The sequence below is a fragment of the Hypanus sabinus genome, chromosome 13, assembly GCF_030144855.1.
Source record: "Hypanus sabinus isolate sHypSab1 chromosome 13, sHypSab1.hap1, whole genome shotgun sequence".
In the NCBI taxonomy this organism is placed as follows: domain Eukaryota; kingdom Metazoa; phylum Chordata; class Chondrichthyes; order Myliobatiformes; family Dasyatidae; genus Hypanus; species Hypanus sabinus.
In genome coordinates, this window is record NC_082718.1 from 100360043 (window position 1) to 100384563 (window position 24521).

The window sequence follows — 24521 nt, forward strand, 5'->3', positions numbered from 1 at the left end:
AATTTTACATTCACGGGGACAGAACAGGTAGTTTATTAGCTAATCGCTTAAAATCTTTTACAGTTAATCGTCAAATCACAGAAATTTTAAAAGATAATGGCACTAAGATATCCGACCATTCTGAAATTAACAACGTATTTAAAGACTTTTACCTTGAGTTGTATCAATGTGACTCTTCTTTAGATGATACCTATATGAATGCTTTTTTCAGTAATATCAACATTCCTACATTGTCTGCTGATAGCCTAACACAGTTAGATCAGCCTATTTCCAATGAAGGAGTGGCTAAGGCTACACGTTCTTTACATTCTGGTAAGACCCCAGGACCTGATGGCTTTCCTGGGGAGTTTTATAAAACTTTCACTACGTTACTTACACCTTATTTATCCTCTGTTTTATCAGAGTCCTTTAAAACAGGTAAACTCCCTCAATCTTTTTATGAAGCTTTTATTTCTCTTATTCTTAAAAAAAATAAAAATCCAGCTGAATGTTCTTCATACAGACCGATCTCTTCATTAAATGTTGATGCAAAAATCTTATCCAAAATCTTAGCTCGAAGACTTGAAAATATTTTACCATCTATTATAGCACATGACCGGACAGGATTTATTAAAAATCGTTACTCACATTTTAATATATGTCAGTTGTTGAATGTGATGTATTCACCATCCAAATAAATATCAGAGTGTATATTATCCTTAGATGTAGAAAAAGCCTTTAATAGGATTGAGAGGAATTATCTTTTTAAGACCTTAGAAAAGTTTAATTTTGGGCCTAATTTTATTTGTTGGGTTAAATTAATTTACTTGTCTCCTACCGCTCAGGTTATTACTAACTCTCAAATTTCTAAGCCCTTTAAATTACAGCGGGGAACTAGACAAAGTTGGCCTCTTAGTTCTTTTTGCTTTAGCTATAGAACCCTTAGCAATAGCATTTCGAGAATCTAAGGACATTTCTGGTATACTAAGGGAAGTTATGACTCATAAAATTTCATTATACGCTGATGATATTTTACTTTTTATCTGTAACACTGAAACTTCTTTACCTTTCGTTCTTTCTTTAATTTCCCAGTTTAGTTCTTTTTCAGGATATAAGCTGAACTTACATAAAAGTGAGCTATTTCCTTTAAATGACTTAATGTCATCAAATGCCAAATTTCCGTTCCAAGTTGTAACAAGTCAATTTACATACCTAGGTGTAACAATTACTAAAAACTTCAAGAATTTATTTAAAGAAAACTTAAACCCCTTATTGAATTATGTGAAAAAGACGCTTTTTAAATGGTCTCCTCTTTCTTTATCTCTAATTGGCTGAACTAATTCGATTAAAATGAAGATTCTTCCTAAATTTTTATATCTTTTTCAGGCCTTTACTTATTTTTATTCCTAAGACCTACTTTGATTCTTTAGATTCAATTTTAACATCTTATATTTGGAATAATAAGCAAGCTCCTTTAAGTAAAGTTTACCTACAAAGAAATAAAGAGATGGGTGGATTAGCCCTACCCAATTTTAGGTTTTACTATTGGGCTGCTAATACAAGGAAAATTACTTTCTGGTCTTATTATATTTATCGTAAAGATCGCCCATCATGGGTCTCCTTAGAAGTTAATTCTGTAAAAAAATTCCTCTATTGTCTCTCTTCTTGGATCATATTCTTTTTCAGCAAATAAAATAACAGACAACATAATTGTTAAGCAAACTTTAAGGATTTGGTCTCAATTTAGGAAATTTTTTGGTTTAGAGAATTTTTCATTATCATCTCCCATTCTCCTTAATTTTCTTTTATCTCTTCCATGACTGACAAAGTCTTTAAGGATTGGGATGAACTAGGTATTAAGTGTTTTTGGGACCTGTTTATCTCAGGATCTCTTGCTTCATTTGGCCAATTGTCAACTAAATTTGCACTGCCAAAAACACATTTTTACAGATACCTTCAAATTAGAGATTCCTTACGTTTCCAATTAATTATTTTCCTATAGGTCCTGATAAAAATTTACTGCACGATCTTTTAAATTTAAAACCTTTTGTTAATGGTTCTATTACCGGTATCTATTACTTGTTGATTGAATCTAGACAAGACTTTTTAGATAAAATAAAAAAAAAGCTTGGGAGGATGACTTAAATTGTCAGATTTCTGATGATAGATGGAATGAAATTCTCAAACGGGTTAATAAATCATCTTTCTGTGCTTGTCATTCTCTTCTACAATTTAAAATGGTTCATAGAACTTACATTTCTAAACAGAAGCTGGCCAGTTTTTATCCGAATGTTTCTCCACTTTGTAATAATTGTAACTCTGCTGATGTCTCTTTAATTTATGTGTTTTGGTTTTGCCCTAAAATTGAAAAGTTTTGGCGTGAAGTATTCCATACCTTCTCACAACTTCTTAGGATCCAATTTGACCCAAATCCCCTTACTGCCTTGTTTAGTATTATTGCAGATGAAGATATAACTTTAAATACTTCAAACCTACAGGTTTTAGTTTTTACCTCACTTTTAGCAAGGAGAGCAATCTTGCTTAAATGGAAGGAGTCTAACCCTCCTACACATCTTCAATGGCTACGTGATATTATGTCTTATTTAAATTTAGAAAAGATCCGCTTCTCAGTATTAAATTCGAAACAATCTTTTTATGATATCTGGGGACCTTTCCCAAATTACTTTTCCAATTTATAAAGTTTAACAGTGCACAGACTTTTATGTATATTTTTATCTTCTCTTCTTAAGCAAATATGTTTTCTTTTCTAATTTATCCATTATCATCCATCAGCTTTTTTCTTTGGTAGTTGGTAGGGGATTGACTTTTTTATATAAAAATTTTTTTTCTGATGTATGACCTATCTTTAATTTTTTAATTACAGAGTGGTATACCTTTATGAGTTATACTATAACATTTTGATCAATTTTGTCACAATATATGAATGTACACAAGTTATGTTGAGATTTATCTATGTGTTGCACTCTGTAAATCTTTTTTTTTCTTCTGAATAAAAATATTGTAAAAAAAAGAAAAGATTCATGAGCAGTGCAATCTATGAATTGTTAGTTAATAAGTAGAAATATCCTACCTTGAACAAGAACAATTGACTCTTTGGCCAGGTTCTGTAAAATCCCAAGCCGCAGAATTGTTGGCCAGCTCTTCCTCAGAATTTTCACTCGTTGAATGTCTTCTTTTATACACCAGTTTCAAAAAAAAGCAAGTTAGTTATCTTATCTGTTCTTCTTCAAATGTTCAACTACACAAATCAAGGGCTTTGCTGAAGATTAATGGCAGTTGAATAATTACAGTACATAAATAACATTTCAATTCTATTAATACCAGTTTTGCTGTACAGCATATGTATTCACAATTGTTAGAAATATTGCCTTATTTCTTTACTAACTAGAAAAATCTAGTGTAATAATAGAACATTCCTTTATGGAAAAGTAGTGAAATTCAGAGTGCCTTCTATTAAAAATCAATTTTGCCAAAGACAAAAATAATTCGATTTTCAGATTGCATTGGGATATTGTTCCAATCATTTTAAATGAAACTGCCCAAATAAGCCAGTCTATATAAGTATAAATTCCCGATTGGGTAGGTTTATTACAAAAAAATACTAATATATCCCATGTCAAAATATTGTTTCTGAACACTGTATTTAAAAGGAGGAAGATCGAAAAAGACATTGTTCTGAGTGCCCAACAGCCCCCTGAAGTATTTGGATGATAAAGATACAAGGTACTGAACTATTAAAAGTTAAAATGCTTATCACTTGTTGTGCAAAGTTGATTGACTTAAGCTTAAGTAACAAACATCAAATCTCTACTTTAAATGGAAACAAAAGGTAGCTCTGTTTTGCTCTATTTTGGTTGGAACTGTATATGCAGTTCCTACCAACCAGTTTGGCTTACCTGCTGGCATGAAAAGAAATTCAAGGAACTAGGAATATTATTAAACAAGAATACATACAGATGATTGCCAATTCTAAGAAAAGTTATCCATATCTGTTTTTCTTAACCTGCTGAGCATTTCCAGTGTTTTCAACGTTTCTAGCTTAATTTGCACGCACATATTTTAGAAGTGCCATGTGAAAAATACCAGCAAATGTAGTTTTAACAGCACTGAGGAAGTAGCTGTAACTAAATAGACAAGAAAAAACAGCACACTGGAATCAACTATCTCAAACGGCGGCAGAAAAGAGAACAGAGATGAAAGCTCAATATACCATGTGTGGAAAGGGGGAGGGAAGTAATAGATGAATCTATAAGATTTTAATTCTTCACAAGTCAACACAGGAAGGTAGCAAAAAGTAAATAGCACAGAATTATGAAAACAAACAGGGATTCCACATCAAACACAAAGGCTACATGGCAAGTTACAAGATCTAACTTTCAGTGGGAAAACAAATATTTTAGATCAATTAAATAGTAGCAAATTCTTCAGGTGTCAGGATAATTGTAGAAAAGGAAAATGTTGGCACTGTAACAAAAATACCAGATAAATATGACAAGTTCTAGAATAACTAAGGATTAGCAATTTGAGGTGACAATGAAGACAAATTGGCATACAACTTCAGAATTTTGCTAAAGGAACATAATGACGCAGATAAAGAGGAGCCTATCTAAAATCTCTGAATGGTCAGGACAAATGAAGTATAAAACTACTAAACAGTATTACATCTATTGCACAATAAAAGTAAAATTTCCACTGCTCGTCTTGGCAGGACCACCCTATTATTTGTTAAGGCAAGGATAAGTCACACTAGTTATCTGCATCTTGCAATATATGAAAATCTGGTCAACTTGAAGAGAACCTGAGTGGGAATCCATTACTGCATGCAAAGGGACATTAAAATATGCTTTAGATAGATAAAAATAGATCTGGTGCTGTAGCACATGAATACTTTAAATTATTTTTCTCATTCAGACTGTTGATTTGTATTTATTACCAGTGTATCTTGATACAAAACTGCAGGAAATTCCAAGGTTATGGATGGTATTACCAGTATAAGCACTTAACAGTATAATGCCTTTAGTCATTTAAGCTTACTTTAGTTGTGCCTTGTTCAAATTGCACTCCTTCCAGACTTTCTGAACCATCTCATTTGTTACTTTTGGAGGAATTTCACCAGAATGCTTCGGACTTGTAGAATTTACAGCTCCTTCTTGCCCACTCACGTTACTGACAACAGCATGCAAAATCCCATCACCTGCTTTACAAAAAAAAAGAGGGAAGTATATTAAGTATATTACAATCAACTATCTTTGCAATAGACTACAAGATTCTTTGAGCACATAACATATCACAACTTCACTAAATTAACCAAAAAGAAAATCACATGCATAACTTGTCAACCTTAATGGAAAAGTATTATGTACCTGTAACTCAGCAGGTTTTTAAATCAACTGGAACTTTACTCATATTACTAAACTGAAGGATTTGGTTGGAATCTTCCCTGAAGGGATTGTTTATTTTTCTTGATATAACATCACTAATATTGAAACCTGGATCAGTTCTGCTGGTCAATCAAACCAGTAATATTCAGGAATAGAGAAGAAACTCTCAAAGATTTGTAATAATTCCATTCAGCAAAATATCATCTATAGAGCATTTTTTTTTACATGTTTAATATTTGAACTTTCCCTCGGAAGCATATAAAATGCCATCAAATATGAACAGCAAAATGAAAACTAAATTTGAGTACAAAAGAATTATTTGGGAATTTTAATTTTACTGATATTAAGGAATAGATTGTAATTTTCTTGACAACCAAATGATTGCTGGGTGTTCAATGTTGCTGACTTCTCCAGAAATTATGCCTAATACATTGATGATGCACTTTTAAAGAAGGGTTTCAACATTTCTGCTAAGTTCCTTTGTATATCACTCAGTATATCACCATTTTATTGTAGCATTCAGAGGATACTGTTACCCTGTCATTTTTAGAGCATTTAGCTATTGACATTACATGTACGTCATTCCAACTTATGAAGTCAGCATATGTACAACATCTGCATGTGATCGAGGGTTTGGGATTTGCCAGTTGCTATATGGCTGCAGGCATCTTCTGCTATCCAGGAACTCAGTTTGTGCTTGTATTTCTGAATGTGAATTATTTGGGTTGCAATTGCTCACCAAAATGGATCCATACTGTAATCTGGGAATGACTTCCAATTCAATTAACTTAAGTTTGTTTTAATATACTTTAATATTTTAGACTGTATCAAACCTCATAAACAAGTATAACTGGAGAGAAAAAAATCAAATTGCTGGAAGAACAACAGGCAAAGCAGCATCTGTAGAGGCAAAGGAAGAGACGGTCAAAGTTTTAGTTCAAGAACCTACATCAGGACTTTGAAATTCTACACATGATCATTAGTGAGCATGATCATGAAAGGTCACATGATAGCTTAACATTTAGCATAATGCTATTAAAATGTCAGTTATTAGCAATCGGGGTACGATTCCTGCCACTGCCGGTAAAGTGTTTTTTCATTCTCCCTGTGACTGTGTGGGTTCCTTACGGGTGCTCTGCGTTTCTCCCACAATCCAAAGATGAATAGCTTAGAGTTAGGCATAAGTAAGTTGTGTGCTTGTTATGTTGGTGCCAGAAGCAACACAAGGGACCCTTGCAGTTTGCCCCGAGCACATATTTAGACTGTGTTGCCTGTTGACACAAAAAACGCATTTCACTGTGTGGTTTGATGTACACATGTCAAAAACGCTCATCTTTACCAATATGGAACAAACAGAGTGACATATCTGATTTCTGCCACTAGAGGCCACACAAGTACCTTTTCAGCCTGAACCTGAATCACAATTCCAGGTTCTGTGCATAATATTGGCGCTGATTGAACCTGCAAACCCTGCTCAAAAAAAATTTCAATCTTTGAACAGTATTTCTGCATTGCAAAATGAGAGGCAATATAGGCTGATTTTCCAAACACAGATCATGTTCCAGTCATTGTAAGGGTTTAAATATCTTTCAACTATTACTTTGAAAGACAAACCTAGTATCTATTACAATGTGAGGTCACTTTGAATTACAGGGTGGAAAGGCTTGTTTAAGATGCCTGCTCTGGGAAGTTAGAATAACTGGCCATACAACTCCTTAACAGTTACAGTCCATTTTGAAAATAAAATGAAAAATAACTTATTCTTCCATCAGCTTATCAGTAAATCAAACTAGTAGCTTTCAAAGTTGTGTGTAAATAGCTTTTTGGCATAAAATGCCAGCCAAGAATTTTAGGTCTCTGTCGAAACATTTATTTTGACTACTAACAATCCATTACTACAATTGCGCCAACAATTTCCTTCTCAAAACAAATCTTGCTTCCCTACTAACAAGCTTCTCCAAGTAGTTCAAGTGTTCCATCAGGTCACCTGAATTTCACTTCTTCAAAAAAAATGTATTAGACAAAGGGGGATATTTTCTATGAAGCAATACACTAAATAGATATTGTCACTTAATTTTATTGCCAAAGTGAATGCATGTTTGTTTAAACAAGTCAATATTTAGAGAATTACATTGATCTTGACAACTATTCTTGAACTAAATTTTAACTACCGGAAACTTCAAAAATACAAGTAAGCAAATGAAATGAATGAGAAAAGAGCTTGGTAAAATAACTGCTGTTATATTTTACTTATTTATAAAAAAGAAACATTAAGAGCTCCTGGGTATACATTCAATTAACAAGGACAATCTTTAGCACTTGGTTTTGAACCAAGATTAGGATAATTGGGTATGTTTTCCCAGTTTCCACTATCTCTAGATATTTTCATTTGGCTAAATTTAGCACTTAGTGGAAATTGTTTCTTACCAAAGAATTGCCAATGCTCACTTAATCTCAGAGGTTATATGATAGTGGAAAGATTCAGGGCAGCAGGGTAGCTTAGCAATTAGCAAAATGCTTTACAGAAAAAGGATCTAGTGTTTTCCCAGCATATGTGACAAATGAACTTGGGCTTGGGCTTCCAGCTGGGTACAGGTATTGATTTTAACTGACATTTCAATGTCAAACTCTGCCATCCTTGATGAAGATGGCAGAGTTTGTTATCGAAATGTCAGTTAAAATCAATACCTGTACCCGGCCAGAAGCCCAAGAAGAGCTTATCTCCAATGCCCCTTTACAGTACCAGCAATCAAGATTCAATTCACTCTTTAAATATCTGATGCAAGATCAGGGTTTATCAAACATCAGCTAAATGTAAAGTTTTAAATATCCTTCAATTATTATTTTGTCAATTAAAGAGTTTGTATGTTTTCACTTCATGGGTTTCCTCCCACATTTCAAAGCTGTACAGGTTAAGATTAGTAAAAAGTGGCATGCTACTTTTGCGCCGGAAACCTGGTGACATTTACCAGCTGTTCCAGTACATCCTCAGACTACGCTGGTCATTGACGCAAATGACATGATTCACTGTATGTTTTGATGTTTCAGTGGACATGTGACAAATAAATTTAATCTAATTAAATCATATTGGATGAATTAAGATGCATAACTGGTAAACTATATTGAAAAAGCTAAGCAAAGGTAGCTTCAGTCTACTTTTGGTAAATGATACATAATTTAAGGGAACATAATAAAAGGACAAACAATTCCACAACATGACTGTTCTAACATTAGAGACGGATATATGAATGGTGCATTATAAACAAAAATAATTATTAAATTTCTAATTTTGAAAAGAGAAGTACACATTTTGACCTTTCACCTTGTGCAATCATAACTGAAATTGCAAAGTAAGTTTATCACAGCCATGATCATGGCCTAGAAATTTATCCTGCATGTCCAAAATCAAACAGTATAATAACTATTCTCCATACTTGGTTAAGATTCAGTTTAAAATATGAAGCAAAAAGTCAATTCCATCTAACCACTTAAAATGAGCAAAAATTGAATAAACTGAAAAATATGATATTGCTAAAAAGCATCATTAGGGGGAGCTAAAAGTTTATAAATAATCTCAATAAATGCTCAATAAAAATTGTAAGTTTTTCAGGCTTGTATAGCTTGTGGTATTTCATTTACAATATTTACAATATTACAATGCCAAAACAAATGAATATGTAAAATATCTCTAAAAATTAAACTTACAATTCACAAGTGTATGATTTTTTAAAATTAGGATATAGGAAATTTAACTTATTTTATGCAGCACAGCCATAGAGTAAACTGACTGAAATAAACTAGGCATATTTAGATTAAGGTCAACTTTTTAAAATTTTGTTGACTCTAAAAAAATAAGCCAGATCAAATATTCATAATTTTCAAGTATTTGTACTTTAATAACATTATTGTCTACCTTTCAATAAAATCAGAAATTCAAGCCCATTTCAATTCTGTTGATTGATTTAAATGTTTTAAGTCTAAAAGGAATCTGAAACAGATTTTTATGCACATTTTTTACTTTCAAAAATTCACGAGATTTTGGAATGATTCTGAGCACTGGAAAATCACAAATGTCCCTCCACTCTAAGAGAGGCAAAAGAAAAGAAATTATGGCTGGTTAGTCTGACTTCAGTGGTTGGGAAGGTATTAGAGTCCCTTATTAAGGAACTTCAGGGTTCTTGGAGGAACAAGATAAAATAGGCCAAAGTCAGGTTTCCTTGAGGGGAAATCTTGCCTGACAAATCTGTCAATGTAAATATCTGCTTACAACATCCATATTTCAGTAAGACTAATTATTGTGATGACAGTGAAACACTCTTCCCCACCAGTACATTTTTCTGGAAGTGGCAACACAGGTGGATAAGATGGTTAATGCAGCTAATGGGCAGGTTTACCTTGATTGGTCAGGATTTCACATATGGCCATCAGGACTGAAGCTGTATATAACTTAGGCCACATTTTATATTGTGTGCAGTTCTGGTTGCCACACCACAGAAAATAAATGGAGGCCTGGAAAAGGATGCAGAAGTGGTTCACCAGCATATTGCCTGAATTGAAAAATATTAGCTACAAGGAGATTTCACAAGCAGATTATTTTCGGCAGAGTATTGGAGGTTCAGGGGCAACCTAATGGAATCTGAGTTTAACATGTTTGAGGTAGTAAACCTATGAAAGGTAGAGGTGAAAAAGCTGTAAACACTAGAGATTCTGCAGACTCTGGAAATCTAGAGCAACACACTGAAAATGCTGGAGGAATTCAGGCAACATCTATGGAAGTGAATAAACAGTCAACCTTTTAAGCTGAGTTCATCAGGACTGGGAAGGAAGGGGAAAGATGCCAGAATAAGCTGATAAAGGAGGGGAAGGAAGTGATAGGTGGAGCCAGGTGGGTGGGAGAGGAGGGATGAAGTCAGATGCTGAAAAGTTACTATGAGTAAAGAAGAGCACAATCAAATCCAGCTATATTCTTTCTAAATGGCTGCCAAGCTGTGGAATGCAGTTCTGAATATTTATATTTACTCCTAGGTACAAAGGCTGTAAAGTTACATAAGAACATGTGGGAAATTACCTATTATGGTCTGCTCAGGAGAGGTGGGTGGTGTAAGTGGCAATCCACAGCTATTGGTGTCTTTCACACTTCCTGGCCCTTGCGTTGGATTGGTATGACCTCCTGCAGTAGCAGCATTTGAAATTATAGGGATATCCCCCTGAGGAATCAGCACAAAAGCTGAAGGATATACCATTCTTACACCACCTGCAAAGGTATAGAAGAACATAATTATTTCAAAATACATGGAAGTATTAAAATACATACAAGGCACCACAAGTCAATTTCAACTCCAACAAACATAATGCAATAAGTTTAAATCTTGTCCTTTGCTGGTGATCAAGTTATATTAATACTTAGATATCATCTTTGTCATTTCAGGCAATACATTATAGATTTATTCTAATTTTTTCACATTCCTTAGCAACTAGTCACACAAAATTGTAAATTTGTATCACTTGCTATTGTACAAAATGCCCTCTACTCAGGCTTCAAAGTTATCACTAAATTAACTTTCAAGACCCCTTTTCACCTAACAACAAAGCTAATATAAGCTGAAGTTTTTCAACTACTAAAAGAATAAATTAAATATCTCAGAATACTCTCAAAAACTGTTATTTGAATTTAGCAGCAACTTACGACTGAAGATTTCCCCATCTAGCCATTGAAATCAGCTAGGAAGATCAGGTTTACACACAATAATCCAAAACAGCACAATTGGGGAGGAATGAGCAGAGTATGCCATCTCCACCCAAAGGAATCATCCACTTGAGAAAATACTTGGCATTTTAAGTCAAGCCCGTGTATCATGGCCCGTTGCAGAATTTCCACCCAGAACATTGTCAATTCCTCTCCCCCCCCCCTCATAGATTCTGCTTAATCCACTGATCCCTCCAGCAGTTTGTTTGTTGCTCCAGAATCCAGCATCCACAGTCTTCCTCCCTCACTGTTTCACTCTCTCCCCTCTGTCTGTAGTTACAGCATTTGGATTTGACTGATTTCTTAAATAATTTGTCATGAGTATGTCACCTCCTTCCCTGGCATGCTCTCTTTGCATATGTTGAGTTAGTGACTGACATTCTCCCTCTGCCAAGTTTTGGAATCCCAACACAGGTGTTAATTGTCCCCAAGGTCAGCTGGCTTAGTTGCTTTCAACAATTAGGTGGCAAAGCTGGACAGAATAGCTTGCTGTGGAATGGACTTGTGTTAAGGAGTTAAGGACTTGAAGTGTCTCTCAAATTACTCTTGCTAGTGGATGCTGACAGACCCTTTATCCTGAAATAATCAAGCAAAATCAACGTGGTTCCATGAAAGAAAAAACATACTTAATTTGTTGCTAAATTTTCTGGTGACACAAAATTAACTAGAAAAGTGCCACAAAATGTTGGAGGAACCCAACAGACCAGGCAGTCTCAGTAAATTGCTAAGAGAAGATAAAATGCTGCAATGGAATATAGGCAAGATAACTGTGTGGGCAAAGATTTGACAAATGGAGAACAATGTAAGAGAAATATGGCAAGAAAAATTAAAACATATAAATGGTGAGAGTCTGCAGAGCTTTGAGATACAGAGTGATCTGTGGCGTGCCAGTGTTTAATTTGTAATACTTTAGTATACAGGCACAGCAAGCGATTAGGAAAGATAATGGAATGTTGCAATTCACGTAATAGGAAATGAACATAAAACTAGCCGTGTAATAATTCAGTTAATTAAAACGTTAGATCACATGCAGTACTAAGTGCATCAGAAACCAGTTCTGAGATTCACTCGGCTGATAACTGGAATGGGTAGGTAGTCTTATTAAGAAAGACTAAAAAGGCTAGGCTTCTATGCTTTGAAATTCAGAAGAACAAGAGTGATCCTGATGCAAAATCCTAAAGTCTTCTGAAGACAGATGCTTCCACTTCTGGAAGTATCTGGGCTAGAGGTTACTTTTAAAAGTAACATTGGCACACTTAAGGCAGAAATTAAGTGATTTCACACCCCGCCCCACAAAGGAAACAGAGTCTTGAAATATTTTAAAACAGAGTCAAATTGCTCATTAGCAAGGGGCTGAAAGGTTACTGGAGGTAAGCATGAATGAGGTTAGATTAGTCATGAGTTTACCAAAAGGCAGAGCAGGGTTGAGAGAACCAGGTGTTATTTTACATCTTCTAATTTATATAATCACACTCAACATCATAAAAGCTGTTAATCAAAGTGTCCTCAACACACTGTTGACATCAATGCAGACAGGTATCAAGTGTGCATTATTTTCTCCCTCAATGCTGAACTTCATCTCTAACAAATTGTTCAGTCTCAGGATCAAGTTTAGCCCAACGTCAGTCATGGAGCTGCATTACATCTACTGCACAGCCAATCTGTGCAAGATCGGAGACTATGGTCAAAGCCACGATCAGTTCATTAACTAAAGCATAACAGAAAAGGGCTTGCAAAGAGAACAATCAGCTATGCAATAGTGCAATCTGTATTTTTAGAATGATTTCAAATTAAAAATGATTAAAGGCTAATGTTCCTGTAATTTAAACCAATGCTAATGTTAGTATACTCAGAACATTTCAAATTGGTCTTATAAGTGCATTATTTGTCAGTTGCGCACTATGCTTACCAACAATAACCTCAACTGCAACAGGGAAGTCATCATCACAATCCATCTCTTCTTCCTCCTTTATTTCTTTTTTCTTTAATACCATTGGGTAGAAGTACTGCCATTCTTCTATCAATTTCCTTGTAGCTGGATCTGACATCTTGTATGTTTGGCCTGTGAGTGTGCCATTTAGTCCAAATGGACTAATGATGACTGTTAAAAAAGGTTAATAATAATTTTTATAGTACTGATGATTAAAGTGGCAAATAATTTAAGAATATAACAGGAATTAGAACACTGTTTTAAAAATGTGGACAGATCATATAACCCAGCTTAAAAAAAACAGGCTTCTGAGATAACTAAGTATAAATTTAGTATCAACATGAAATACATGTCTTAACGTCCTAACACTTCACTTCAAACCAACAAATTCCAGTCACTTTTCAAAGCAATTCCATCCTATTGTATTTAAGGATGACCAATTCATAACCCTACCTTCGTAACCTACTCTGAATGGCTTGCAAATATCTTTTTAACCTCAATGCCACCTATTTTTTATTTTAACATTGCTGAAGGCCTCATCCGCCTTCTATCCACGTACAGAGAAAATGAGTAAATTTAAATTTTTCCATTTGCAATACAGCCCACAACTAGTTCTGCTTATCCTTCACTGTTCATTGGTTTCTGGACCAGAGGACTTGCAGGTAAATTTCTTTCTCACTTCAACCAAGCTTTATTTTTTGCCTTCCCCAAATTTTCTTCCCCTAATGGATATTTCACCTGACCCCATGCCTCCAACTCTCCGTGCTCATTGTCTCTGTCTTGGCCTGGTGTTCCATTTTAATTCTTTAGGGCTACTTTTAGTTTATGAAACGTTTTACTTCATGCACTACAATTCCAATAAACTGCTTCTAAGATAATTTGGCCATTAAAAATTAAGAACGCAATTGCTTGAGTTCAGCAGATAACCTCACCAGTGTCTGATTCCACATTCACTAATTCAAAATTATCATTTGACAACTCCAAAATCATTATTAACAGCACTCGTTAGTGTACAAATCAGGTTAACTACATTTAGAAAACTAATTTAGTAACTTACCTTGACAAGGCATGGCTGATGATAGTGCTAGATTGATGTGCTCTTCAGTGATGTGGTACACAGGTTGGTGTTGAGCAATCTCAACACTTGTACAGACATTGCTCTCTCCATGCAGAAAGAAGGTGAAGGAACAGGAAAGGTGCTCACTACAAAAGAATAGAAAATATGTTAATTTTTTTGCTGAAACATTCACTTTCAGAATTGTATATACAAAAAAAGAAACTTTATTTTCCGATAAAGCATGCATTCCCAAACTTCTAAGATTAAATAGAAGGAATAATGAGGTTGAATTACAGCTTTCCTTAAAAAAACTAGTTGGATATACTTCATGCACCTGTGCTTGTATTGAAAATAACATTTAAGCACCTTGTATAAAACCAAAAAGCAACGTCAATTTGTGATGTTTCTGCATGCTTGGCTTAAAATTGTATTCCCTTATAGAAGAACTGAACTTTTGACCTTCACTAAAATAATCTTTTCACAATCAGAGCTGCTTCTTTAGATATTATGAAGGAGATATTAAGATCTGCAAAATCAATGCTCCGAATTTTGAGCAAAAGAAGTGTTAGCAAAAAAAAATAAATGTTTTTGTATAATAGAGAAACTGATTATCATCAACTCTAGTCTATTTTCCCAAATAGCTTAAAGATAAATTATGGCATCTTATCAGAATTCAATTTCAAAAAGAAAGTTAATAATTCATCTGCATTCTAATGGCACGCCAAGGATAACACCAAAGGTCAGTCACTAGAAAATGAACTTAACACCTTAAACTTCATATCCTTTCTACAAATCAAATTTCCCATGTAAGTAATATATTGGACTATCTTCGGACTTTTATTCATTTGTTATTTCTAAGCCAAGTTCAAAGCCTGAAAAGTTGAAAAATTTACAGCACGGCACTCTAAGAATAGATTCATTTTTGTTATTCACAGAATATATCAAGGTGCATAGATCTGAATGAATAGAAACCTTAATCATGAAAACGTAAATAACTGCAATCATTACCACAAATCTTATGCAAGAACACTGCCATTTTTGAAAACTCATTGCAAATATTGGAATGCTGGAGCTAGAAGTAACACATTTACAGATGGTAGCTACTCTTTTAAGAAAAAGCAATACAAGCCATATGCACAACTTTTGCCCAACACCGTAACAGACTTATTTTATGGCTGCAAAAATCAGCTCTGTGATGAAGCACAGTATTTAGTGATTTTTTTTAAACTAGCAAACTTATTTGTTAAATCATGAACTGAGAGAAGAACAAATGTGAGTGCCAAAATAAGTTGTTGAAGGGCACCAATGGTCTTTATAGCTGATTCCAGTTTTCTATTAAATTACTAGGATCTAACAGAGTGCAACAAGGTATACTTTTTTAAATCTCAAGAGCAGTTATTTTACAGCTGTGTCTGCTACTCAAATTCTAAGTTTGGAAAGCTCTTGTTTATTAAATCTGGCAAAAATTCAAACTTGAACTACACAAAAATATTTTAACAGCTGCTAATTTGTCCAGTCAAGTGCTGGATTTACTACAGTCCTTAATGGACTTGAATGTCAATGTTTTGCCTGTTATAAACAACTGTTGCTATGTTCATATATTCATGCTGGCATAACTTGAATTAAAAATAGAACTTGGAATAAATAATAAAGCCCAAAATAATAGAGGTGAAAACAAATTCTTCTCACAAGGAGTTCTGTTGCAGAACTGTGTTGTGAAAGTTTAAAGTTTAAACATTTGAAGGCAACTACAATGGCTGGCATGATCTTTCCCAGTGCAGCACAAAAATAAAACCAAAACTTTGGAGGGATTTCTTCGGAAGGATGAAGATGGAGTTCCTTTAATTCCTTGCCAAACACGACCTACCCCTTTCATTACCAATCTGCCATTACCAATTGCTTATGCTACCTTTGGTTCAGAATTGTGTTTAATTTTCCTATTCTGCTAAGAAGCCAGGTTTAGACAGCAATGAACACCTTTCTAATAATGTTATTGTTGAAAGTGAACAGAATTAACAAATAAATTCAATGGACAGTTTGAAAAAGAAACACTTACAGCTTCTATTTTTATTTAATTGTAAAGTTACGTTAAAACCAGAGAAAGAGAGAATCAATGAAGCAGGAAGAGAGCAACAAAATGATTACTCAAAAGATAAAGTGAAACTCCACTTTTTTAAATAAATGTAAACTGGCTCAAACTTCTTTCAAAGTAGGGATAAAAAGCAATAGACCAGTAATGGAGAATGAATGCGTTCATTTCATTAGCCTGAAGTAATAATGTACAAACAAATTTTTGATCCAGATTTTAGTTCAAGATCAAGATCAATGACTGAATGGTTAAATTTTCACCATCAGCATATTTTACCCTTTCCAAAGTTTTAAAATGTGCAGAACCTAAATCTACTGTATTCTAAAAGATACTTATGCCAAAACTTCAAGAGGACTCGATCTCCACTCCCATTAATGCAAGATTTATATTCATTTTTTTGTAAACCCACAAAAAAAAGAAAAGGCGAATGAAGATGAGTTCAAATATTCTGGGTACATACTGTGAAAAGTAATTTGAAGGGTTTGTTGTTTTGGAATATGGCTCAATAATGGAGTGCCACCTGCAGTGATACACATTCATTAAACAATGTCAGATTTCTTAAGAAAATATACAGTCAAGTCAGCCCTCCTTATCCGCAGGGGATTGGTTCCAGGACCCTCCACGGATACCAAAAAAATGCGGATGCTCAAGTCCCTTATATAAAGTGGCGTAGTATTTGCATATAACCTACGCACATCCTCCTGTATACTTTAAATCATCTCTAAATTACTTATAATACCTAATACAATGTAAATGCTATGTAAATAGTTATACTGTATTCTTTAGGAAATAATGACAAGAACAAAGGTCTGTACATGTTCAGTACAAACACAACCATTGTAGCTCTTCTGGGAACGCTGATGCCACCTCGGCATCAGCCAATCCCAATTCTCCCATGATCTGTAAGTTCTTGAGGCTGTACATAGCTAGCCACCTATCCCTTACCAGCTTTAAAATCCTTCCTCTTGCTCACAACACAAGTAGCGAACGAACGAGACGCGAAGCGAACAATGCTTAAACAAGTGATACTTTTAATCTCTGGATTACAGTACTTATAATACCTAATACAATGGAAATGCTATGTAAATAGTTATTACTCTGTATCGTTAAGGGAATAATGACACTTTGGAGGAGGTGCAATAATACTAAAGTCAGGATCTATGGAGGTTGAGGGCTGAGGACCACTTCGACAAGTGACATGTCACTTTTCAAAAGATCTAAGATTTCTACTTTCTCAGCGAGAGATAGCATCTTAGCCTTTGAGGAATTGCTTTGATCACTTAATTACTTTTTAGGAGCCATTTTTCACTGAAACAAAGTAGCGACCAAATGAGACGCGAGGCAAACAATGCTCAAACAACGAGTGCTGGAGAGAGAGAACTTCTGGGTTTTCCTGATCCGCAGTTGGTTGAATCTGTGCATGCGGAACCCGTAGATAAGGAGGGAGATAAGGACTATATTACTACTTCCGTAAAATCACTGATGGTAGGAAAACGAAAGAATTTAATCTATTAACACTAAAATTGATCAACCACTGCCTTTTCTAATATATCTAATCTTAACCATCTTAAAGATCAATTCAAAGTGTAATTTAACAAAGACAAGGGAACATTAATATTAACTGATTAACTATTGAACTTAAAATATTTTTGAAATATATTAGTATTTTCCATAACAAAAGTCAATAATCCTTTTTCATAAACTGGTCACTTTAATAATATACAGTAATTCCATCGTGTTGCCATGCCAAGCGAAAGAGGAAAAATGTAATCTGAACAAAAACATTGTCTTAAAAGGCAGGCCCTCCAAATTTATTCAGGATTTCTGAAATTATCAAACATGTGAAATTAGTAATTGGCCTGCACCTATTTAAGATATTCTGAGCAAGGAATTAAAACCAGTAACATGAAGAGATAATACATCACATCTCATTCACAGTCCATAGTTACTTCTTGCATTTTGCAAGTACTACATTATTAGTTATCAATTGTACGATGATCACACAAACTAGCCAGGCTATTTTTTTAAATTTACAATGAATAAGAATCAAGTAGGCTGAATACCTTATATTAGGTAAAAAGGATGCAGGTTTTGTAGACCAGAGCTCCAGACGCTAATAAGCCTAAATGTCAAAAATGCTCCTCTAATTTCCCTTGGATTCTGCAGGTGACAAGCTGCTTATAGTCAATTCACAATGTGTGTGCAAACAATTTTCATCACTTATCTTTTTATGTTCACTTAACAAGAATTCAATGTGCCTTTTGTACCGGTAATAACATCCCAAAAGGTCAATGTGCATTTATCCACAGATAACACTTGCTCCACTTCAAAAGCATTTACAATGCAGTATTCTCTACCCCTTCCTCAGGAAGTATTAATTTATTTCTCAGCCTTAAACTATATCTGTATTGCCTACTAACCCATGAACTCCATTAATCCTTCTCAATTTCTCCTCCTCAATATCAGCAACCTTGAATATTAATACTCTTCTTCCCACATCTAAATCACAAATGGAAACAAAGAGGTCACAAGTAGAATCGCCCAATCTATTACCCAAATCTCAATTCAAAAGTAGTATCTTATCCATGTTTAGCTTTCTATTCTTGAGCCATCCTCAAGTCACACAGCAAGATTTAGTCAAAAATGTGGTGTCAGATTCTTTATAGCACAGGAAGCAATCATTTGGCCCATCAAATTGATGCCAGCTCTCTGGAGAGCAATTCAGTGTTTCAATCCCTACTATTCCTTCAGCACAGTATATTTCCCTCATGCATCTATGTAATTTCATTTCCAATTTTCATGTTTACAGTTCCACCACCCACACTAATTTCAAATTCCAGGTCACGGTCATTTTCCTTGTTGAAAAGTCTGTCCTTGTGTTCATCCTGTACCTACCTCTTCCCCAAAACCTTACCTTTACCATCAGCAAATGAAAATCTGTCCATCTAAACTATACCTGTCTTAATATTGCACTCAGACTGCCGCACCCCCCCCCACCTAACAACTGCAGTTTTTAACCAAACAAAATTTTTCCCACAATCATTTTTAAAACTGTTAAATTACCTCTCCAGGTGGTGACACAAACTGCGTATAATATTTTAGATTTCAAATCTGACATGTGGTAAATTGCAAGACTCGGAGAGTTGGTTATACAGTAAATGGTGACACACTGAGGGAGAAGATGTAATTGGGGATACTGGGATGCATATCCATAGCTCCCTGAAAGTGGCAACAGAAGTGGATAGATGATAAATGCTGTTCAAATACAACAGTTGGTGTAATGCATGCAGTTCTGATTGCTGCATTACAAGGAGTGCACTTTAGAGAGAGTAAAAATTCACCAGGATGTTGCCTGGACTGAAACTACACAAATATGCATCATTTTTGTTGGGTCATTGGAGACTGAGGGATGATCAATAGAAGTACACAATTTACAGGAAGAGCAGGCTGGAGCATAAGCAAGGTAGATAGCTAGAGTATTTTCCCAGGATGAGAATGTCAAATACCAGGGAGAATACAAGTTCAAGGTCACAAGGAAAAAAAACTGAAAGGAGGTTTATGAGGCAAGCTTGAGGCAGAGGGTAGTAGGTACCCTCATTGCTCGGGAAGTGGTAGAAGCAGATAGGATATCACTGTGTCTGGCTAAATGCTTCTCTAAAATGACAGGGCTATGGACTTTGCAGAAGCAGATGGGATATGTTAAATTGTCATCATGGTTATCACAGATAATACCAGCAACCTGAGGAGGTAGAGGTGTTGGTTAGTATTTTTGGATCCGATGGCAATGTGGTCGGTCCTTTAAAAAGCAATTGGTGATATTCACACCAAAGAACTTGAAGCTCCCAACCTCAACATCACTGTCACTGATACTCAACTCAACAATTGAACCCCCTCATCAATGACTTGCACTACTTAATCAAAAAATTCAACAAAATCAATCAAACATGGTGTGCTTTTCTCTAATCTAGGCAGGCAAAATTTAATTACATCCAACTACACCTCATACCCAGCAATTCCTACCTGAAAGAATCCCCCACCCCAAAAATTATTTCTAAAATCCTTAACACCAAAATTAAATAGATCAACATTGAAACACTTCTGCTAACCTTTATAACTAATGAATATTCATCTATACATCTCCAAGCCTGGCACCTTGTTTGTCCATGATTAGCTGCAACCTGCCTCTTACCTTTTTAATATTGATATGCAATAACAATCTGGGATTCCTTGCAACTGAAGTATGCTCTATAGTTTGAGGTTTCCACGATAGTAAGTGGTTTCCAATTATTCAATTTACCTATGCCCCACAAGGTTGTACATCTCTTTCAGTATTCTCTCCTCCAGGGAAAACAACCAAGCTATCCATTACAACTGAAGTGCTCCACCTTAATCAAGATCCTAGTGAACATCCTCAGCACTGTCACCTCAACATCACAATGTGTTCTTCAGAGTCCTGAAAAAGGGTCGTGGCCCAAAATGGCAGCTATTTTCCTCTTCCATAAATGGTGAGTTCCTCCAGCATTTTGTGGGCACTGTTTTGGATCTCCAGCATCAGCAGATTTTCTCATGTTGGTGATCACAATGTGTTGATCAGAATACAAAAATGTGCTGTGGCATAATTTATCCTCTTAACATGTTCATCAAATACTTATCAGTTTTAAATTTCATCTGCTACTGCTCTGACCCCTGAATTGATCACGTCCCCCTATGGCTATCCTCTCAATTAACAAGGTACTTGTTTAATTTACCCAACTTTTCTTTATTCTCCCCCCCCCCCAAACACAATTTGGGAGTCTTAATAAGATTAGCTAATCCTTCATTATATTCCCAGCAATTTAGTATCTATTTTTAATGCAGTCTCTGTAATTCACTTTGAATAACCTCTACTGAAAATGTATGTAAAATGGACGACACTGTTCAAATTTACAAAATTACGTGATTGCTTTTAATTCAACTTTATCACAATGTATTTAAATTCGTGTTATGTATTGCTGATAGGGGAAAATTAATGCATCAAACAAGATTGTATAAAGTCTAAACTGACATATCAGATTTGAGACAAACTACATTTGTGACATGTATATTTTAGGCTCCTTGGAATAACTCATTTCAAAATTGTGGAATCTGTAAATCTCATTTAATTTTCATCAAAATGATGAATACAGCTGTAAGCACCAATGTTTGCAAGCTTACCATCAAACATAAACATTCATTGCTTGGCAACTACAAGCTAGAATGGAAAATGTTTCAGTAGTTCATATTGATTGTTCAATTTAGAGTGAACAGTTCTGGATTCCTTGACAAATACAATGAAACAAAATTCAATATACTAAAACATAGACAAGATTATGCAAGAGAGGATGCTATCAAAACAGCACTTGAGGTGTACATATACTATACACAAGTACTCTGGTGTCAACCATTTTCAAATACTGTTTCTTGCAGAAATTTACATTAACATGATCAAAAATTAGTTTACTTCTACTATCTGGTAAGAGGCCTACTAACTTTTATATGTCATTCAAAGCAAGTTGATGAACATAAACCTCTTAAGAAGTTCATCACCCTACAACCTTTTGTGTTACCTTGTATTTACCAAGCTCCTGAACTGCCAGGGCTAACTTCACTCAGATGAACTCTAAACTGATTCCACAGACACAAACTCACTTGAGAACTCTACAATATATATGGAATGTGCATCCAGCTGTACACTATTTTTTAAAATAATCATAATAAGTCCCAATAACTAGGTACACAGCTCCCTTCTTTATAACTGGGATTACCTACATTAGTTATTAATTAGTGCAATCAAGTAACCAGAATGGTTCTAGAAACAAAGAAAAATAATCTTTTATCTGCTGTTGTGAACCAAAAAAAATGAACTATTTTCAACCATATTCATGTGTCAGTTGCAATAAATTTCTAGGTCTGCATAAAGGTTGCTTTGGCATTACTGTAGGTTTATATGATAAACAGAAAATGTCCAACTAGAACTGACAACAAAGCTGACGGAGTTTTGTGCGCTGTGCTTCCTAAACTAAACTTACAACTGCAGTGAATGGCAAAAGCCCATGACAAAGCACAACCCTGCTGTTACAAGAATATTGATAGTGCTGATAAGGCTTATAGACTGTGGAAATCAGACAGCATCCCATGATAAAGCTCTGCCTAACAGAAGTACCTCTACTTATTACCATCCTTCACTCTGCACTTTTCACCACCCCCTTTTCACTTAACCTCTCATGCCTTTCATCCTATTAAAAACCCCTCCTCCCATTTCTCACATGGCTAGTTTAATTTATTGACATTTACACTAGGGGGCAATGAAATTCCTTCCTTATATGAAAGTCACAGCAATGAAAAATACACCAACAAATACACTAAGAGTAGAAAAGCACAACAATGCAAAGATTGTTTTGCAGTTTGAAGTAGTGAAAAAAACTAAAGTGACAATAGCAGAATAATTGCTGGGACGTGGATGTGAGAGAGGTGATTTGTATACAAGTCTGATAGAAGTAGTGAAGATGCTGTTCCAAGTCTGGGTATCCCAGCCTTCAAACTTCTTTATTTTCTGACAGAAGGTTGGAGAGAAGAGAGGGAATGGCCAGGTTGAAGGCATCCTTGATTATACCATTAGCCTTCCTGAAGAAACAAACCATGTAGATGGATTAGAAGGAATGAAAGCTCAGAGTAATGAAACGCTACTGTTAAAAGATATGTGCTTAGTCCACTGCTCTGCTCCCTCTATACCAGGGGTCGGCAACCCACGGCTCTTTCATCTCTGTGCTGCGGCTCCCCGTGGTTTGTTAGTTTTTGAAATGTAATTCGAAATTTGAAGATTATGGTGATCTTGTACAATCTAAATAAAACGTTGTGAGACCCCATTTCCTGGCACATCCGAACCAGCTCACAATTAGCCACCGTTCCAGCTAAGGGAGATAGCCTACGGGGGTTTGTGAGTACGTGTCTTTTGGAGCATCCGCGCCCACGGGGGGCAGATTGAGGGAGGCTTTAAAGCAAGGCTGTTTAGTTTGAATAAAGTTATCTTTGACTGCAGTGTCGTTGTTTTAGCGCTGCATGTAGCACACCACTGCAACGTGTTTTTTTATCGCTATTAATATACATCACCATTGCCAATGCCTGACACCCGCCAGTGCGCGCTTTCTTTTAATTCTTCGATCCAAGGTAGGCTAACTATGGAGTAACCTTCAACCCAACGTCTTTTTTTCGGAGTTCAAAATGTTTTTGTTGCATGCAGAAATGTAATTTCGTTTTCTCTGCAGGAGCTCATCAATTTCATAAATGCAACACATTATAGTTTGTTTATACATAGCATAAAGGCAAAAAAAAAACCGTTGTATGCAGTGTTATTTCATTTTAAATGTCAAACGGGTTTTGAGGCTCCCAGTGTTTTCTTTTCTGTGGGAAATGGGTCCATATGGCTCTTTCAGTGGTAAACGTTGCCGACCCCTGCTCTATACCCATGACTCTGTGGCTAGGCTCTCAAACGCCATCTGTAAATTTGCCAACAGAACTATTTTTGGTAGAATTTCAAATGGTGATGAGGCAAGGTAACAGAGCAAGATAGATCAGCTGGTTAAGTGGTGCTACAACAACAATCTTGCACTCAACGTCAATGACATCAAGGGATTGATTGTGGCCAACAGGAAGGGTAAGTCAAGGAAACACACACCAGTCCTCATATGAGGGATCAGAAGTGGGAAGTGTGAACAGTTTCAAGTTTCTGAATGTCAACATCTCTGGGGATCTGTCCTGAACCCAACATACTGATGCATTTACAAAGAAAGCACGACAGAGGCTACACTTCATTAGGAGTTTGAGGTGAATTGATATGTCACCAAAGACACTTACTACATATGCACCGTGGAGAGCATTCTAGCCGGTTGCATCATCGCCTGGTACAGAGGGGCCACTGCACAGGGTTGGGAAGGTATATTTTATTTATACACACACTCGTACACCTTTCAAACCCCAATTAAATATATTAAAAAATATATAAATATAATTTCTTTTTCATGCCTTGTGGTGGATCAAGTGGCATTTCTACTATTTCCGTAGCATATGACTTCTTCCCCCCCCCCCACCCCCTCCCCGAGGCCAAGAGGCTCGCTCGACACTCAACCCGGCAGAGATGGAGAGCCTGCAAGGTGCCGGATGGATTAAAACTCAGCACTGTTTCGCCTCGATGCCACTACACACATCCATATACATTCAAGTACAAAAGGAAAAAATACACAGATAAAGAAATAAATCAGCCATATTCAGTATTAATTATATTTTAAATTTAAAGATATAAT

The 24521-nt window shown here is 35.4% G+C and overlaps 1 protein-coding gene across 2 annotated transcripts in view; it reads right to left on the bottom strand.

The window, feature by feature from the left end:
- Nucleotides 1-24521, bottom strand: part of LOC132404207 (mediator of RNA polymerase II transcription subunit 13-like) — a 201915-nt gene that overhangs the window by 49791 nt on the left and 127603 nt on the right. The window contains exons 5-9 of one of the 2 annotated variants that reach the window (XM_059988297.1): nucleotides 14115-14260; nucleotides 13037-13228; nucleotides 10450-10635; nucleotides 5035-5194; nucleotides 3071-3172 (exon numbers count right to left, since the gene is read on the bottom strand). In XM_059988297.1, the coding sequence (XP_059844280.1) occupies nucleotides 3071-3172; nucleotides 5035-5194; nucleotides 10450-10635; nucleotides 13037-13228; nucleotides 14115-14260 (786 nt within the window). Of the gene's footprint in view, nucleotides 1-3070; nucleotides 3173-5034; nucleotides 5198-10449; nucleotides 10636-13036; nucleotides 13229-14114; nucleotides 14261-24521 lie in introns of both variants that reach the window. The other variant, XM_059988296.1, reaches the window with a different exon arrangement.